The 19,447-nt window shown below is 48.9% G+C and overlaps 2 protein-coding genes across 2 annotated transcripts in view; one reads left to right on the forward strand and one right to left on the reverse strand.

Annotated features, from left to right (window-relative positions):
• The window catches only part of SKIV2L (Ski2 like RNA helicase), a 38,008-nt gene extending 32,042 nt beyond the window's left edge, over positions 1-5,966 (reverse strand). The window contains exons 1-6 of the mRNA XM_033141686.1: positions 5,948-5,966; positions 3,976-4,097; positions 2,994-3,103; positions 2,660-2,777; positions 1,075-1,189; positions 86-160 (exon numbers count right to left, since the gene is read on the reverse strand). Coding sequence (XP_032997577.1) covers positions 86-160; positions 1,075-1,189; positions 2,660-2,777; positions 2,994-3,103; positions 3,976-4,097; positions 5,948-5,966 — 559 coding nt within the window. The remainder of the gene's footprint in view (positions 1-85; positions 161-1,074; positions 1,190-2,659; positions 2,778-2,993; positions 3,104-3,975; positions 4,098-5,947) is intronic.
• A 524-nt stretch (positions 5,967-6,490) lies between these two features.
• On the forward strand, positions 6,491-18,696 carry NELFE (negative elongation factor complex member E). Its single transcript, XM_033141687.1, has 11 exons — positions 6,491-6,580; positions 8,122-8,218; positions 9,653-9,725; positions 9,830-9,975; positions 10,328-10,402; positions 11,776-11,810; positions 12,344-12,576; positions 14,668-14,812; positions 17,462-17,516; positions 17,982-18,084; positions 18,516-18,696. The coding sequence occupies exons 2-11, from the start codon at positions 8,144-8,146 to the stop codon at positions 18,587-18,589; spliced, it is 1,014 nt and encodes a 337-aa protein (XP_032997578.1). The 5' UTR covers positions 6,491-6,580; positions 8,122-8,143; the 3' UTR covers positions 18,590-18,696.
• Positions 18,697-19,447: the final 751 nt, after the last annotated feature.

Below are 19,447 nucleotides of genomic sequence, written 5' to 3' on the forward strand. Positions count from 1 at the left end.
TCATTAACAGCAGCAACCCAGAACCGGCTGGGATCTTAAGAGAAGGTGCACCATTGTGGCTATTGCCTAGAACAGATCCAAGTACCGTTCTCAAAATCAATGTCCTCTTCTTGGTCTTCTTGAGTCTTGATCTGTTCAAGGCTGGGTTCGTCCATCCCACCTAGAGAGAGGTTGAGTTAAAACAATGCACCGTGGACAATTGAGAGCAAAGCTACATGCATGGCAATAATTCTGCAGATAGAAGACTCAGAATTCTGCAACTGAATTGCACAGTAGGGTTGGGCGATATATTGATACAGGTGAAACTCGAAAAATATCGTGGAAAAGTTCATTTACGTAAGCAATTGTTTTCATTAGCTACTGGAGTTTAATATATGAGATAGACTTATGACATGCAAAGTGAGATGTGTCAGGCCTTTATTTGTTATAATTGTGATGATTATGGCGTCCAGCTGATGAAAACCCCAAAGTTGAGATTGTTAATTTGGGGTTCTCATCAGCTGTACGCCACAATCATCACAATTATAACAAATAAAGGCCTGACATATCTCGCTTTGCATGTCATGAGTCTATCTCATATATTAGTTTCACCTTTTAAGTTGAATTACTGAAAGAAATGAACCTTTCCACGATATTCTAATTTTTCAAGTTTCACCTGCATATCACCAAAAAGTGGTTTGAGGTCCATATTGTGATAGTGGTTACATAATTTTTGACCCAGCAATATAATGCAAATCATGATTGTGTGTGTGTGTGTGTGTGTGTGTGCTATGCAAAAATCACAATGCGGGGGAAACCGTGATGCCAGCCAATGGTTCTCTCGATTCCTGCAGTTCCTGTCAAGTCTGCTGGCACAGCTCTCTCCTGACTCCTGCACGGAATAGTGAATCACAAGAGCAGGCGCTGGCAAAAATCATGATGTGGGGGAGAAAAACCCTCCTCCCATCATCTCTGACCCACTGGCCATGCTGGCTGGGGCTGATGGGAGCTGGAGCCCCAACATGATTCCAAGCCCTGTCGTAAGACTGTTGCGCCAATTCCCCAGACCAGGCAGCGTGAACAGGAGACCCATACCTGGCCAGAAGGGGTAATTGGTAGCGCTGCCTCGGAGAGCCTCGACTGGGGGGCCGGGTGCTCGTTGGAAGGAAAGAGAATTTTTGGCTGATAAGCCCATGTTGTCCACAAGTGCCTGAAATGGAAGGGGGAGTCGTGTCAAGACCAAACGGTGCATGGCCAGTTCCCTCCTTTCCCAGCAGTTCTTAAATTCTTATAGACTATATTCTCAATTCAAGACAACAAGTATACAGGTGTGTCCCCCACTTATGCAGGGGGTTATGTTCTGGGGCCCCATGTGTATAAGTGAAAATGGCATTAGGTGGGAAGAACCCTCTAAAAAGCCCCTAAAATGCCGGCTTTCTCCTGCTTTTGTCACCTGTTAGGAGGGGAGGCTGAACCGCCAAAACAAAGCCCCGCTACACCTCTGGTCTCATTGGGGGTTTCCTCAATCATCGCTGATGTCACAAGGGCGCCACAAGGACTCTCCAGCTCTCTCTCGTCATTTCCTGGTTTGATTCTATTTATTTCCCAGCGCCGCACATATACCCGGTCACGTGTGTGAGGAAAAAGGTAAAGGACCACTGGACGGTTAAGTCCAGTCAAAGGCGACTATGGGGTTGCGGCGCTCATCTCGTTTTTCAGGCCGGGGGAGCCAGCGTTTGTCCACAGACAGCTTTCTGGGTCATGTGGCCAGCAGGACTAAACCGCTTCTGGTGCAACGGAACACCGTGACGGAAACCAGAGCGCATGGAAACGCTGTTCACCTTCCTGCTGCAGTGGTACCTATTTATCTACTTGCACTGGCGTGCTTTTGAACTGCTAGGTTGGCAGGAGCAATGGGCGCTCACCCTGTTGCGGGGATTCGAACCGCCGATCTTCTGATCGGCAAGCCGAAGAGACTCAGTGGTTTAGACCACAGCGCCTGTATCTAGCTGCAAGAAGAGCAAAATGCTCAAGCGGTTGTTTAAGCTTGCAATCCTTCCTTGGAGCAACCGGGGGGGGGGGCAGCAGAATGGGACATGTACCAGAGCCTGGCTGCTACCATGGAGGTGTCCATAGATTTAGCACAAGGGTGGGGGGAGCATGTGGCTTGGCAGAGTTCCTCAATTTGGCCCACGAGACTGCTTTCCCCCAAACTACACCTGCCCCACACCCACCTTCCACCAGGTATGCTAACCCTGGTTGGCTGAAGCATATTGGCCCACCCACCCGCCGCAACAAGGTGGGAAACGCCTTTCTGCCTGAGGAACACACTCACTTCAGGACAACACAGTGGGTGGGGCCAGGTTAAAAAGAGGGCGGAGCAATGAGTGTGCATTTGATCTTCCTACAGCAGGCTAGTTTTCACACACGGCTCACATGCCCTTCTCTGGCCTTCTCACAGACAAGAGTTTAAGAATAAATTCCAGCCAGACGAAAACACTCCGGGGGGTGCAAAGCAGGGCTCCCTAGGGGGTGTGGCCTGGGGAAAGTTCTGAGGGCAAAGCAGAGAGTGCTGGAAGGCCACATTGAGTCCGTTGGCCTAAGACTCCCCCCCCCCTTGCCTGACAACTTGCCACGAAAAAATGACATTCTGGGGGGGAAAGACGCCACCGTTCCTCACCTCTTTGAAGCCCAGCAGCTCTCCTGTGGTGGGGTTGCGCTCAGCCTGAAGCGTGGAATGCACGGGGGTGACGTCCACCTCAAAGAGCGACTGGATGTCTTTCTCACGGGGCCAGAACCTTCCTCGAGAAAGTAGGCAGGATTTTGGGTTTTGGTGGTTTGTTTTTTTTGAAAAACAACAACACCAAAAACATTCCCAGATCCCACACCAGCAAAGCTGCCGCCCCAACCAGAGAACACACGAGTTAACTGTGTCCTCTTTTGCTCCTTTCTGGAAGGAGACACCTCAGTTTTGCACAAGGGAGAGATGGCTCAGCGGCTGCCGAGAACCTCACCTGTGAGACCTTTCGAAGTGGTGGATGGGAAGCCAGTCTGGGCTGCTGAGGAAGCGCTGCTCCAGTTCAGAGGCCAGATCCTCAGCATGAGGGGGCAACCCGTGAGGAAGCTGTAAGGTGGGATGGGGGGGGGAAAAGGTGCACGTGTCATTCCGAGATACCAGCGTCTATGCAGCCAAGGTAACTTGCAGTCCCCAAATGGGTCACATCCTGATGTAAAACAGGTCGTATCCTTGCAGCCGCCACGATCATGCTCTCAAAGACCGGTCAAGACGTTTTAAGTCACAAAATGTCATTGAAAAGATGGGCAGGAGGGAGAGAAAACAGACAGGCATATATGGGGGGGGGGGTTTAAACTTTTTTTTTTTTTAATTGCTTGACGTTCCACTTGATTGGTTGGTTGCCCTAACTGACCAGCCTCCACTGAGCAAACGAAGAAATGAAGAGCGGAAACAATGCAACAAACCGAAATGCTGGAATTCAAGTTACAAGAAGGGAGATTCCGACTCGACGTAAGGAAGAACTTTCTGACAGCAAGAGCTTTTTGACAGTGGAACAGTCTCCCTGTTCGGGAGGTTGTGGACTCTCCTTCTTTGGAAGTTTTTAAGCAGAGGTTGCAAGGCCACCTGTCATGTATGATCTAGTTGAGATTCCTGCATTGCAGGGGGTTGGACTAGATGACCCTCAGGGTCCTGTCCAACTCTATAATTCTACAATTCTATGAATTCAACTTCTTGCATTTGGATCCCACTTTTATTCTGTCATAGCATGCGGTTCCCAGGAGGCCGCTCATTCAGTTACTGACCATACCTGGGACTACTTCACTTCAGCACATCAGCTGCCTCACCTGCAGGAGCCCTGGATACTTTAAAGAAAAAATAATAATGGTTTTCCAGAATTTCAATATGTGAAGTTGGTGGCTGCTTGTTACCATTAAGAAAATTCCTCTCTCGTTCCAGGGTTGGAAAGGGGCACTCCTTACCGTGGTTAGCGGGAATCTATCTCCATGAGGCCCTTCCTCTTGGGTGATGAGCTCAAAACGGCCGGCACATCCAACCTCCAGAATGGAGAGGGGTAACTCCAGAGGCCCCCTGGGGGGCAGGACTAGAAGGGAACAAGGAGAAAAGGACATTGTGAAATTCATCATCCCATTTTCAGTCGCTACTCCCGCTGACCCCAGTGTAACTTTCAAAGAATTATAACGCTGAAAGGGGCCTCAGAGGTCATCGGTGCCGAATGCAACTTACAGCGTGCTGCTTTGGGGGATCGTTGCTTCATATTATTATATCAATAAATATGTTTTCACCCCACTCCCCCCCCCCAAAAATGCAACTACAGGACCTTGAATTATGGCTATCCATCCTTTGCTTAAATTACCTCCAGGAAAGGTAAAGTTTACCGATGCAAAGGTCAGATTCCTTTGGTTTTATTTGACGAAAAATATGTGTGCCACTTTTCCAAACAAACTGAGAAGCATCTCACAGCAACAGCAACCCATTAGGACATACAGTATTTCAACAAAACCCTATAACAGTGTCTTATTGTTATCTGTTTTATTATCTGGCTTACTGTTTTACGACGTATTATAAACCTCGCTGGTGATCTTTTGTTGTTGGCATCCATCTGTCTTGAGAGACAATGGAGTGCGCCTCTCGGGGTGAAAGGCATCATGAAAAGGGGCAGAACGGGGCGGGTGGGGGTGGAACTGAGCAAAGTGGGCTTATGCTTGTTCTGCCAATGCACGCAGGGGTCCAGAATGGAACCCTGGCACAAAACGAGGATTGTCTGTACTAGATAACTAGATTTTCATCTCTTTGCTTTTATCTGTGTTTTATTGATCATTATTATTTATTCACATTGCTTAAAAGATTCTTTGTTTTCTCTCTCTAAAAATGAATAAATTAATAATGGCCTTATATAGGCATGAGCAAATAAAACTAATTTTTACTTTCCTTCAACTTTTTCCATTTTCAGTTGGCTATGTAACTTTCAAGACCTGGTGCCTGAGCTTGCTCAGTTTTCCCTTCCTTTTCCCTTCTGTGCCGTGTCTTTTTTATGTTGTAAGCCTGCATGGAAAGAACTGTCTTTGGTTTTTAATCTGTGTACAGCACAAAGCAAATTTTATTACTTATTTTTCTGCTCTGCTTTCCTTTAGACCACACCAGTGAGGCCGGGGCGGGGCGGGGAGGAGAGAGTCTTGTCATTTGGGCAGCCCAGGACCTGCATACACACTCCCCAGGCTGGAACCCCAGGGAGGTCACTTTGGGGCTGCAATTGCAGCAAAAACAATGCTGGAGGCAGCAGTTATGAGTTCCCGGTCTCTGCAGCCGCAGCAGGTGCTACGATTCTCCAGAGGTTTGAATGCACCCCCAGAGGCGCACTCCATTGTCTCTTAAGATGCCAACAATTTACAGTGGTACCTCTGGTTACGTACTTAATTAGTTCCGGAAGTCCGTTCTTAACCTGAAACCGTTCTTAACCTGAAGCACCACTTTAGCTAATGGGGCCTCCTGCTGCCATTGCGCCACCAGAGCAAAGTTTCTGTTCTTATCCTGAAGCAAAGTTCTTAACCTGAAGCGTTATTTCTGGGTTAGCGGAGTCTGTAACCTGAAGCGTATGTAACCTGAAGCGTATATAACCCAAGGTACCACTGTATTTCATAAAAATTACACACCACTTGACTGTTAAAAAACAACAACCCTCTTCAGGTTTACAAATGATAAAACAGTAATATTGAGGGGAAATTTACAGCCCTCCTTTAAAACATAAGAAAGCTGAAATACTAAAAAAAAGAGGAAAAGGCTAAAATTGCTCCAGCTTTTTAAGCATCTGGGCAAGGCTTGGTCTAAACAGGACTGTTTTCAGAAGCCTCCGAAAAGATCCCGTCGAAGGCGCTTGCTTGATCTCAAGAGGCAGGGAGTTCCAAAGGGGAGGCGGCGCCAAAGTTCTCTCACCTATCCTCTCCATCTCCATCGCCACTTCCACAGCTCGCTCAGGGGCGTGGCAAACCCCTAACCCGGAAGTGCTCGTTCAAATCCAACCTGGTGAGGGCGGAAGCAGCGGTCGCCCCTCGCTGCTGAAAAGCGGAAGCGAGCAGCGACGCCGACACGGGATTGGTCAAATTCCAGTCAGAGGCGGAGCGCCCTGTTGGAAGAAAGCGGAAGCAGCCGTTGGAAGAGCAGTCGAGAGTTTCGGGGTCCGCTTGGTTCCATTTCCAACGCAGGCCGTGCCCGCCGTTGTCCAATGGCGGCGCGGCATGTAAAATTGCAAACGTCTCGTCGCTGCGTCATACGCACGCTCAAACGAGCCCCGTCGCGTTTCGAACGTTTCCGCCCTGCTACGCAATTCAGCCAACGAGCGGCCGATATGTAAATCGCTCCTTGGACGCGCGCGCGCGCGCACTCTCCTTTCATCGAGGCCGCCTTTCCAGTCAGCCAATGGGCTTCGCGTTGCTGAGTAGCTTATGCAAATGTACGTAGAGACTTCCTCCTGCTGCGTGGGGTTGTCCCAGAGGCGTGTCTAGAGCGTGCTGTGGGAGAGAAGGCTCGCGCGACGGGGAGAGGACGCGGGAGTTGGTGCAGCAGCTGGTGAGTGGGAGGCCGAAGGAGGGATGTGATTGGTGCAAAGCTCGTTGCAGTCCAAGGTATCCCCAGTAAATAACCAGGCAGGAAAATAGGTGTAAGTGAAGAATGGGTCGAATAGGCCACAATTTTATTGGTTACAGATACTAAGGCATTATAGGGTATACCATTTTCAACTCTGCTGGGAGTGCTTTCTAGGGTCGACCTAACCTGGGGGTGGGTGAGAGTGCTATGGCTGACGACAAATAGGGGTAACCCCCCACCCGGGGTTCCTGTTGCAACTCCTCCTGGGTCCCTTTATTGGGATACCCTTTTGCATGCAGGGGCAGGCAGAGGCTACACCCTCCCCTCGCTCCAAGACTAAGGCTTGCTGTTGTTTAGTGGTGTCCGACTCTTCGTGGCCCCATGGACCAGAGAACACCAGGCACTCCTGTCTTCCGCTGCCTCCTGCAGTTTGGTCAGACTCATGTTGGTAGCTTCGAGAACACTGCCCAACCATCTCGTCCTCTGCCGTCCCCTTCTCCTTGTGCCCTCAAATCTTCCCCAATATCAGCGTCTTTTCCAGGGAGTTTTCTCTTCTCATGAGGTGGCCAAAGTATTGGAGCCTCAGCTTCAGGAGACTAATGCTTACCCAATGCCTACTACAGGTGGGTAGCTGTGTTGGTCTGCCATAGTCAAAACAAAATCAAAAATTCTTTCCAGTAGCACCTTAGAGACCAACTGAGTTTGTTCTTGGTATGAGCTTTTGTGTGCATGCACACTTCTTCAGATACCAATGCCTACTGCCACTCGAGCTAGAGCCTGCTGGAAAGGAAACCAAAGGCAGGGGCACCTGGGTCAAAGACTTAGTTTGGCACCCACACACCACATGCATATGCAAGCACACACACAGGCTGGGAGCCTCAATGGCGCCCCTCTGGAAGCTTCACCCTGGGGCAAACAAACCCTGGCTAGTCACCTCCCGTAGCTATGACGCTGCCAAAGGTGGGATATTCGTGCAAAGCCAAGCTGCAAATGTGCTTGTAGTTGGCATGACCCCACTTCTGCACTTATTTGTCTTCCTTTTTTTAAAAAAAATGACAATGGAATATGGTGCTTGGAATAAGGTATGGGATTCTCTCCCCGCGAGAGGTGAAACTGGCGCCTTCATTATGTAGTTTTTGCTGACTGCTGAAGACACACCTGCTTTTGACACTTGAAATGCATTTTTTTTGGACCTGCCCTATTCTCTAGGCTGCTATCAGTTTTTAAATATTTTTGAAAATAATGCGAACCTGCTAGATCAGCTGACAGCCCATCTAGTCGAACATCCTGTGTTTTCATGGGCTCATCAGAATTCTGGGCTAGATGGGCTATCAGCCTGATCCAGGAGAACCTTCTTAGGTGGCATTGTTCTTGCTTATATGGAAGACCCTATTTGCAATTCCCTTTACTCCGCAACCGTTAAAGGTGCTGGAGGAAGAAGCTGTGTTGCGCTATAGATCCAGGTTGGTTGACCAACCCACAAGCTGCCGCTGATGGCCTATTTCGTTGTCTTCCCTTTCCAGACGGTGACTTTGCTTATCAGCCATGATTGTCATTCCCCCGGGACTGACGGACGAAGAGGAGGCTCTGCAGAAGAAGTTTGCCAAACTCAAGAAAAAGGTCAGACTCCTTTTCGTCGATGTCGAGGGGTAGATTCCACCCTAGGCAGGCCAGGCCGAATCATGTTGTTGTTGGCTGTTCAAGGCCATTGGTCCACCCAGTCCTGGCCAGCGTGGCCAACGATTAGACACAAGAATAGAAAGAAGCCCGCTGGATCATATAATAATAATAATACAATTATAGAGTTGGAAGGGTCCCCAATGGTCATCTAGTCCAACCCGCTGCAATGCAGGAATCTAAAGAAACGCATGCATGACAGATAATAATAATAATAATAATTATTATTATTATTATTTATTTATACCCCGCCCATCTGGCTGGGTCTCCCCGGCCACTCTGGGCAGCCTCCAACAAATATTAAAATACCATACAAAGTCACAAATTAAAAACTTCCCTAAACAGGGCTGCCTTCAGGTATTTTCTAAATGACAGGTAGTTGTTTATCTCTCTGACCCCTGATGGGAGGGCGTTCCACAGGGCGGGCGCCACTACCGAGAAGGCCCTCTGCCTGGTTCCCTGTAGCTTTGCTTCTCGCAGGGAGGGAACCGCCAGAAGGCCCTCGGCGCTGGATCTCAATGTCCGGGCTAAACGGTGGGGGTGGAGACGCTCCTTCAGGTATACAGGACCGAGGCCGTTTAGGGCTTTAAAGGTCAACACCAACACTTTGAATTGTGCTCAGAAATGTACTGGGAGCCAATGCAGATTTCTCAGGACCGGTGTTATGTGGTCCAGGCGGCCACTCCCAGTCACCAGTCTAGCTGCCGCATTCTGGATTAATTGCAGTTTCCGGGTCACCTTCAAAGGTAGCCCCACGTAGAGCGCATTGCAGTAGTCCAAGCGGGAGATAACCAGAGCATGCACCACTCTGGCAAGACAGTCTGCGGGCAGGTAGGGTCTCAGCCTGCGTACCAGATGGAGCTGGTAGACAGCCGCCCTGGACACAGAATTAACCTGCGCTTCCATGGACAGCTGTTAGTCCAAAATGACTCCCAGGCTACGCACCTGGTCCTTCAGGGGCACAGTTACCCCGTTCAGGACCAGGGAGATGGCCATCCAACCTCTGCTTAAAAACCTCAGAGGAAGGAGAGCCCACAACCTCCCAAGGGAGATCGTTTCACTTGCTGCCAGGTGCGTAGTCAGAATCTCCCTTTTTGTCGCTTGAAGCCATTGGTTCAAACCCTACCCTCTAGAGCAGGAGAAAACAAGCTTGTTCCCTCTTGCGTGTCACGGGGCCCATCCATTCCAGCATCCTGTTCTCACAGTGGACAACCAGATGCCTCTGGGATGATGGGGAGTTGTAGCCCAGCAACTTCTCACGAACCACAGGGTCACCTGTTGGTAGATGACAACAGAAGAAGACAGGGTGGAAGGGAAGGGAGAGAAATAGGTTTGTAGATGCCACGTTAAATGGTTGTCATTGTTGTTCCTCCCCAGAAAAAGTCCCTCATGGCCTTGAAGAAGCAGCAGAGTTCAACCAGCCAAGCCAGCCAGGGAGGAATTAAACGCTGTAAGTCGGACTTCCACCAAGGGAGGTGGTGGAGGGGAGTAGGGCGGACCTGGGTCCACAAACACTTGGGACACTCTCTTGCATTTCTCCTGCCCGCTTTGCAGCCATCTCTGACCAGCCGGTAGTGGACACGGCCACAGCGACGGAGCAAGCCAAGATGCTCGTGAAAACGGGGGCCATCAGCGCTATCAAAGCAGAGAACAAGAACTCTGGGTTCAAGCGCTCTCGCACGCTGGAAGGGAAGCTGAAAGTAAGGGGAGCTAAATGGGTGGAGACTAGGGCGTGTGTGTGTGTGTGTCTGGTGATCAACATTGAGGTATATCACCAGCTAAACATCACAATATGCCAACGTATCACGATTTCTGAAATAAGACAGGGGCATTTGCTGGCTTCACGGTTTTTACTGCATCACACGCTTGAGCACACACACAATACGGTTTATGTTATATTTTGCCAAGTCGAAAATTATGAACTGATTTCACAATACGGACTTCAGTTTTGGATGATATATCAATATATTTCCCCCAGCCCTAACAGAGACTGTGGGAAGGGGAGCAGGGTTGTCTTCAGCAGTCCAACCTTAACCTCTTGCGTGTCTTTAGGATCCCGAGAAAGGACCAGTCACGACTTTCCAACCTTTTCAGCGCAGCATCTCTGCGGACGACGATTCTCAAGAGGTACCTGGCGTTTGATTTCCCGGCTAACGGAGGGAAATTGGGTGGGTTGGCAGAGAGCTAGGCAATCCTGCTTGCTCCTCCACCTTCACTAGTTCACGGGGTGCCCCAGGGCAGCGTAAAGTGTTTCTGCATACTTCATGGAGCTCCACCCACTCGCCATGTTCAGCTGGTGTACATGGAGGAAGCTGCCTTTTTCTGAGTCAGACCTGTTGGCCCATTTAGAGCTCAGTAATCTCCACACGGCAGCTCTCCAGGGTTTCAGGCAGGGAGTCTGGAGGGTGCTGGGGATCGAACATGGGACATGCAAAACAGATGCTCTCCCATGGAGCTACAGCCTCCTTCCCCCCCAACAACATACAAGGACAGGTCTGTGGGAGCTGCTGGTGCTGATCTGGGTGCCTGCACACCTTCAGACAGGCCGGCAAGGTTCCGTGATGGGTGCCGGCCACCGTTCATAGTGGGATGGGGCCATGTTGTCCAAGTATGCTCAGAGCTGCAACTGGAAGATCCACAAATATCCGGGAGAGCTCAAATCAAGCTCCCTGACTCCAGGTTCTACTTCCACATGGTCAGAGGCAGTATGATCGCCAGTTGCTGGAAATCACAGGAGAGGAAGGTGCTTTCTTGCAGGTTTCCCTTAGGCCAGGAGTTCCCAAATGGTGGTCCGCAGAACAATAACTACCACAGAGATAATCAAAATTTTCACAAGTAGGAGGTCCATGGGGTGCACGATACTTAGAGAATTGGGAACAGCTGTCTTAGACAATTGGTTGGCTAGCTGTGAGACCAGATTGTTGGGCTAGATGAAGAGTTTGGATTTGATATCCCGCTTTATCACTACCCGAAGGAGTCTCAAAGCGGCTAACATTCTCCTTTCCCTTCCTCCCCCACAACAAACACTCTGTGAGGTGAGTGCGGCTGAGAGACTCCAAAGAAGTGTGACTAGCCCAAGGTCACCCAGCAGATGCATGTGGAGGAGCGGAGACGCGAACCCGGTTCCCCAGATTACGAGTCTACCGCTCTTAGCCACTACACCACACTGGTGCATTTGCTCAAGCAGGGCTGTTCTCATGTTCTCAGGATGTAGCCAAAGGGGTCAACGCTGAAGAAGCAAGGACACTGTTTTGAGCTCCACTCCAACCCCTGTTCAGCCGTTCAGCCAGTCATCCATGCTTGTAGCTGCCACGTGACATCGTGGAACCGATGAAATGAAGGGGGAACTAGATCCCAAAAGGTCTTTGGGGTGGTGAAAGAGAGAGCAGGGGGTGTTTGTTTTTAGCTACCCAGAGGTTTCTTGATTCAGCCCAGGGCTACTAGCTGCTAATTTTAATACGATGACTGGTGTCTTTTTTTCTATTAATGTTTTGTTTCAGTCACGGCGTCCCCAGAGGAAGTCTCTCTACGAAAGGTTGGTAGATGATTTGACCTTTCGATATTTGTTTTGACCTGTAGGATCAGGCCAAATCCCAGAGAACTGCAGCAAACAGTGTTTGGATTGTGGCAGTTTAATAATTATGAGGCTCCCCACTCCTGCTCTGATCTGTTGATCCCTTCTCAAGGGATAAATGGCCTTATCAGCGTAGGTCTTCGAAAGGACTTTGAAGATCTATTTGGTTCAAATGACACATAATAAGGATGATTTCACTGATTACGCTGCTGGTTTGTCAGCTTTGAGGTTGCTCGTTGTGCTGGTTCGAAGTGCGTTTCCGAATTATTTATTAACGGCAGGTAATTTTTGGCACTGCTGGTGGTTTCGAAATGTGTTTTTAAAAGTCATCATCTCCATTTTGAAACGTTTGGTATTTGTAACCCGTGGTTTACAAATCGCATTGCATTATTGAAATTGTGATTTGACGGCGCACGTTTGTTAGACGCTGCCTTCAAAGTGAAACAAAAATGGGTAGAGATGACGCCTTCCCCCCGTTCCATGCTCTTTCCCAGCTTTGTGAGCTCCAGCGATCGCCTGCGGGATCCAGAGAAGGATCCAGAAGTGGGCAGGGATCCAGAGAAAGAGCCAGACCGGGGGGAGAACCTCCGCAATTTCGAGTGGGACTATGACCGCGATCGCAGCCGGGACCGGAGCAGAGAGCGCGACAGAGACCGGGATCGGGACCGGGACAGGGACAGGGACAGGGATCGGGACCGAGACCGAGACAGAGAGGGCAGCTTCCGCCGTAAGGACTCCTTGGGGGCAGGGTGGATAAAAATCAATGGGTTTTAAAAATAAATAAAATCAGATTTTTAAAATAAAATGCTTTTGGAGGAAAAATCTTTCTAAAGATAGTTTTCTATTTAAGTTACATTATAGCCCAAAGGCTGTTCATCTTGAAATAAGGACTTGTTTTAAGTTTTTCATGTCTATTAAGTTAAAAAAAAAAAAAGTTTAACCACATCAGTTAATGAACATGGATGCATATGCTATAGCAGGCACGTCCAACAGGTAGATTGTGATCTACCGGTAGATCACTGGATGTCTGTGGTAGATCACTGACTCCCCACAAAGGAGCAACTTTGACCTGAACCGCAAAAAACAGGGCTTTCCTTCCTAAAAAAAAAAAAAGCTCAACAACCTTTACCTAAACTCCTAAAAAACGGGCCCTCAAAAATGGAGTAGATCACTGCCAGTTTTTAACTCAGTGAGTAGATCACAGTCTCTTGGGGGTTGGCCACCCCTGTGCTATAGTAATATTGTTTCAGTTAAATAAATTGTTATCAAGGAAATGATTGAGTTGTCCAAATATAAACAGTTAACGTATTAAACCTCACAATAACTCCATAATTATCTGTCTATACATTTCTAATAGTATAACCAAATCAGTAATTTTTGATATAACTGTAAAAACTACTCTGGAAATTTATCATTCCAAAAATGAAACGCTTCATCTGCTTGTAAATATTAAGATTATACAAGCAAGAATGAGTGTTTCTGTTAAAAAAAAATTGTTTTAAATCAAGCCTTACTGACTAGTGATTTAAATCGATTTGATTTAAATCAAATCCACCCTGCTTGGGGGCTATCTAGAGTGGGCGCAACATGCATGCTTCTGGGATAGAGCTGAAGTCGAGCGATCACAGAAGGGGCTGCAAAAAGGGTACATAGTCCAGTCCTGCAGGTGATGTGGGAGATCCACTGTCACCTGGATAGGTGACCATCCAGTGTCTACTTAGAAACATCTTAAATCCCAGCTTCTCGGTGGGGATGGCAGAGCCCAGCTAGCGAGCAGAAATGGTTCACAGTCACACCCTACCTTTACAGCAGGTGTAGGCAAACTCGGCCCTCCAGATGTTTTTGGCCTACAACTCCCATGATCCCTAGCTAGCAGGACCAGTGGTCAGGGATGATGGGAATTGTAGTCCCAAAACATCTGGAGGGCCGAGTTTGCCTATGCCTGATTTAAAGCATGCCATTTTAAAACAGCCATTGCTCCCCCCCCCCAAGAATTCTGTGAAGAGTAATGGGAGTTGTTGGGAGGCTGCTGTTCCCCTCAGGGAACTACAGTTCCCAAGAGTTCCCTGGGAAGAAGAGGGAATGGTGGTTAAACCTGTGGGAGGAAAGGCAGTCTCCCACAAAACCAAGCTGGGAATTGTGGCTCTGCGAGGGGGAGTAGAAGCCTCCGAAGAAACTACAACTCCCAGAATTCTTTGGGGGAAGCTGTTGCTGTTCAAAGTGCTCTCATAGAGCTTTAGATGTACAGGTGAAACTCAAAAAATTAGAATATCGTGGAAAGGTTAATTTCTTTCAGTAATTCAACTTAAAAGGTGAAACTAATATATGAGATAGACTCATGACATGCAAAATGAGCTATGTCAAGCCTTTATTTGTTATAATTGTGATGATTATGGCGTACAGCTGATGAGAACCCCAAATTAACAATCTCAACTTTGGGGTTTTCGTCAGCTGTACGCCATAATCATCACAATTATAACAAATAAAGGCTTGACATATCTCGCTTTGCATGTCATGAGTCTATCTCATATACTAAACTCCAGTAGCTAATGAAAACAATTGCTTACATAAATGGACTTTTCCAAGATATTCTAATTTTTCCGAGTTTCACCTGTAGAGTGTGGATGTTGCCCTGGATATTACGATCTCACGGAGTGGTTTTGAATATCACGTGAGCCGGTTGTGAACTAGGATACTTAAGAGTCCCCAGGAAGGGTAGGCAAGGTTTCAAAGGGTTTTTGGCCTCCGGCTATTTTTAAGAGGGCCTTGGGGCGACAGGAATGTTTTCTGAGCTGTCAGTCTTCATTTCCTAACCCAGGTTCAGATTCTTTCCCGGACCGACGTGCTCCGCGCAAAGGGAACACGGTGTACGTCTACGGGGCGGACATGAAGCAGAGCATGCTGCGCACCGCTTTCTCGGCCTTCGGGAACATCATTGATCTCTCCATGGACAATCCCCGCAAGTGAGTGGTGGGAAGGAAGGCAAGGTTGACCCAAGAGGAAAAGCTTGGGCCAGATCCATGGGGGGGGGGGAACATGCAAACGACACCTCACTCCCACATGGACATCCAACAAGGAAAGCCACCCAGGGGGACTGGAATAACCCAGCCAGATGGCCAGGGTACTAATAATAATAATAATAATAATAATGCAGTGCTTTGCATGCAGAAGGTTGCAGGTTCAATCCCTGGCATCACCAGGTAGGATGGTTTCTGACATCTAGAGTTGCATTCCTGGGGAACATTGGACCTGGACTGTTTTCTCACACTGATGCCACATCCTGTATCAGTAATATTTTATCTGCATGATCAGAATGAAATTCAGGAGCCAAAATGCCTTTTCTGTGCAGCCTGAGTAGGAAAAGCGATCAACGTTATACTTAATTGTTGTTGCTTGTCTTCACTTGCCCCATGTCACTGCCCTGCTCACGGTTGTGCAGAATATTCTTACCTTATGAATGGTGCATAATAATAAATAATAATAATTAATTTATTATTTATACCCCGCCCATCTGGCCAGGTTGCCCCAACCACTCTGGGCAGCTCCCAACAGAATATTAAAACACCATAAAACATGAAAAACTTCCCTATACAGGGCTGCCTTCAGATGTCTTCTAAAAGTCAGATAGTAGTTTATTTCCTTGACATCTGATGGGAGGGTGTTCCACAGGGCGGGCGCCACTACCAAGAAGGTCCTCTGCCTGGTTCCCTGTAACCTCACTTCTCGCAGTGAAGGAACTGCCAGAAGACCCTCGGAGCTGGATCTCAGTGTCAGGGCTGAACGGTGGGGGTGGAGACGCTCCTTCAGGTAGACATGTACGAGGCCGTTTAGGGCTTTCAAGGTCAGCACCAACACTTTGAATTGTGCTTGGAAATGTACTGGGAGCTAGTGTAGGTCTTTCAGGACCGGTGTTATATGGTCTCGGCGGCCACTCCCAGTCACCAGTCTAGCTGCCGCATTCTGGATTAGTTGTGTGCTGGCCCCAAGGGTTTGTCCATGAAGCGAGGTCCAAGTCCAGTCCTGGGTCTAGGGGTCCAAAGGAGGTCAGTCCGGCGGGGAGCGAGGCAGGGAGCAGGTCAAGGTCTAAGGCAGGTTCAGGCACAAGGTTGCAGGTTGAGCACACGCTTGCAACTAAGTTGCTCACGCAACTTGGGCTGGGTCTGGCTGGCTTTTATCTGGCCGTATGCTTAGGGAGGTCCCGATCCTCCGGAGACTCGCCTCTCCTCCGGGCCTGGAGGCGAGCACTCCTCCTGCAGACACTTAACTCCCTTCGCCTCTCTGCCCTGAGCCTCTGTAGCTCAGGAGAGGCTGGTGGGTTACTGGACCCAGGGGATGCCTCAGCTTCCTCTGAAGAGGCTGGGAGTGGAGCACCTGCAGGCAATGGGTCCTCCCTCCCATCAGGAGCCAGAGCAGACTCTGCTGATGCCTGCACCTGGGGATCCAGCACAGGTGGAGATCCTTCAGGCTCAAGCCCTGGCCCCGGCTCAGCTGGTTCTGGAGGCGAGGAATCCTGTGCAGGCTGGGATCCCTCAGGTTCAGCATCAGAGTCTGACTCCCAGGCCATCACAAGTTGCAGTTTCCAGTTCACGTTCAAAGGTAGCCCCATGTAGACCGCATTGCTGCAGTCCCAAGTTGGAGATAACCAGAGCATGCACCACTCTGGCAAGACAGTGCGCAGGCAGGCAGGGTCTCGGCTTGCGTACCAGATGGAGCTGGTAGACAGCTGCCCTGGATACAGAATTGACCAGCGCCTCCATGGACAGCTGTGAGTCCAGAATGACTCCCAGGCTGTGCACCTGGTCATTCAGGGGCAGTTACCCCATTCATGACCAGGAAGTCCTCCACACCTCCCCGTCCCCTGTCCCCCCATAACTACTTCTGTCACCCTGTCACCATTAAGAAAAATAGGTAGGAATAGGTGAAACTCAAAAAATTAGAATATCGTGGAAAGGTTCATTTCTTTCAGTAATTCAACTTAAAAGGTGAAACTAATATATGAGATAGACTCATGACATGCAAAGTGAGCTATGTCAAGCCTTTGCTTGTTATAATTGTGATGATTATGGCGTACAGCTGATGAGAACCCCAAATTAACAATTTCAACTTCGGGGTTTTCATCATCTGCACGCCATAATCATCACAATTATAACAAGCAAAGGCTTGACATATCTCGCTTTGCATGTCATGAGTCTATCTCATATATTACACTCCAGTAGCTAATGAAAACAATTCCTTACATAAATGGACTTTTCCACGATATTCTAATTTTTCGAGTTTCACCTGTATGTGGACTGTCCCTGGATAAAGCGACTCTTCTTCTTTAAGTTCTCAAAGCTCAGCCTAGATCAAGATTGTCATCTGAACTAACCGTAGGTTTAACTGAGAATCACAGTCGCGTCTGTCATTTGAAAAAATAAGACTTTAGAGCCATCCTGCCAAAAAATTGCAACTGGACATTCTGTTTCGGTGACCGTAACCTAGGTTAAAGGAGCCATTTGGCGCCTAGCTTACATATCTCGAGTTTCTAACACTGCTGGTAAGGTAAGACAGCCAAGAAGACCATGTCTTTCCCCAGAGAGCCGTCGTTAACCCTTTTCTCTCTCCACTCTCAGCTGTGCTTTTGTCACCTATGAAAAGATGGAGTCTGCGGACCAAGCCATTGCTGAGGTAACTGCCACTGCTTTTCCCTTTCCGGGTTGCCTGAAGTGAGCCTAGGGAAAAGTAGGAATGGGGCGATACCCAACATTAGTCATTAGAATTAAGTCCATGGGTTTTCGTGAGTCTGCCCTGGATGCAGAGGAGCGACAGGAGACAGCGTAGGCTCAAAGCCTGGGGATCGGTGGTGGGTCGACGACACGTGGTCAGAGGGAGAAGAGAGAGAGGGGACTGGGGGGGAGGAGGTGTCGGGAGCAGAAAAGGCAACAGGGTTTTGTGAGCAAGAAGAGGTTGTGACAGAGAGTGGGCAAGACTTGGAGGCAGGGGAGGAGGAGGAGGAAGGGCAGGAGGCAAAGACGAGGCCGGCTTCTTGGTTCTGTCGATCTTTAAGGTGCTTCCGGGCTCTCTGGGCTGCGGAGCAATTTCCGTAGAAATGGATTAAGGCACCCCTTCCCCCCCCCCTTGTCTCCTTAATAGCTCAACGGAAAGGTGGTGGAGGATGTGCAGCTGAAAGTCAGCATTGCCCGCAAACAGCCCATGCTGGACGCAGCCACCGGCAAATCGGTGTGGGGGTCTTTGGGTAAGTGCCGGAGGAGAGGGGTCTGGAATGGGGGGGGGAGGGGGGAGAGGAACCATGTTCCAAGACGATGGGAAGTGGTTTGAGTGTTGGTGGTGGGGATATGGATCTCGGGGATCTCCCAAGCTCCTGTGTTTTGATGACAGGAATTGGAGGCGAAAGCGGGGGGGGGGGGGGTCAGATTCCCAGAGAAAGTGTGCGCTAGTAACAGCAGCCAGCAACTTTCAGTCTGCCAATAATATAGGCCAGTTTCAGTCCACAAAATACCCCACTCGCTTAAAAGGGTTTTTTGGGGTCTGGGAGTCCACCACCAGTTGCCCCAGAACCTGCTGCTTTTATCTTCTTCAGAGGTTCAGCTGGGAAGCGTGAGAGAAGCTACTCACCTTTGCCTTGCTGTGATCCTAGATGTCCACCCCCCCTCTTTTTTCCCCCAGCTGTGAAGAACAGCAACAAGGGCTCTCACCGGGACAAGCGATCCCAGGTCGTCTACAACGAAGACATGTTCTGAGGCCTGTGGGACAATCCCCATTTCAAGCGGTGGGGCGTTTCTTAAAATGTTTGCTTCGTTTTTGCTAAGCTGTGCAAATACACATTGGCTGTGTCTTCGAAAAAGCACCGTATCGCTTCTCTCCCAAGTCTGGACCTCAAAATGCACCTGAACCCATGGGGGGGAAAGACTTGTTCTATAATGCACCTTGCCACAGGATCAGGAAGGCATTGTGTAGTAAGAGAACAATTGTGATGGCCACATCTTAGATGATGTTCAAAGATTATTAGGCAGGTTTATGTAGGATAGACCTATCGGTGGTTTAGTATGAGGGAAGAGCTCCTGTGGCAGGGTGGTGTCTTTTTTGTTGTTGTTGAAAAATAAAACATGGTTTTGATGTCTTCAATTTCATCTCTTTGTTTGATCTAAAAACTTAATTGAGGAAGGGGGAGTGAGAGTGGAAGCTTGGGATTCTGAGGTTGCTATGCCAGATATCAACTTGTGGGGATAGCCAGCAGATGGGACGACCAGTAATCCCAGAGTTCCTGCTCCCACTGCGTCGTGAAAGGGTCCGCTGGCTATGATCTGAAGGTAGTTGTCGTGAGTTCTGAAGGTTGCTGAAGGTTTCCGAAGGTTTTCTGCAGGTATCTGAAGGTTCCGGAGATTCCGGAGGTCTCCGGAGAGAAAGATAGGCTAAGCTAGGTAGCGGCCAAAACTTAGAAGGCCAAATAAAAGCTTTTTAAATAAAAGAAATAAAAACTAAGAGACTGCAGTCAATGGTGAAGAAGCTCTCAACTGCTCTGTGCGGCTGGTTTTACTTTCGGTTTCTCTCTGGCTTGTCTCGCGCGTTCTCCACCCACGCTACAGAGAGCGGAGGCT

This window comes from Lacerta agilis, chromosome 2 (assembly GCF_009819535.1).
Source record: "Lacerta agilis isolate rLacAgi1 chromosome 2, rLacAgi1.pri, whole genome shotgun sequence".
Classification (NCBI taxonomy): Eukaryota; Metazoa; Chordata; class Lepidosauria; order Squamata; family Lacertidae; genus Lacerta; species Lacerta agilis.

Bases quoted from the DNA above. Each gene is read 5' to 3' on its own strand.
- NELFE (XM_033141687.1), top strand. From the start codon at position 8,144: ATGATTGTCATTCCCCCGGGACTGACGGACGAAGAGGAGGCTCTGCAG. The intron at 8,219-9,652 runs GTCAGACTCCTT...GTTCCTCCCCAG, and splicing joins TTGCCAAACTCAAGAAAAAG to AAAAAGTCCCTCATGGCCTT. The intron at 9,726-9,829 runs GTAAGTCGGACT...CCCGCTTTGCAG, and splicing joins CCAGGGAGGAATTAAACGCT to CCATCTCTGACCAGCCGGTA.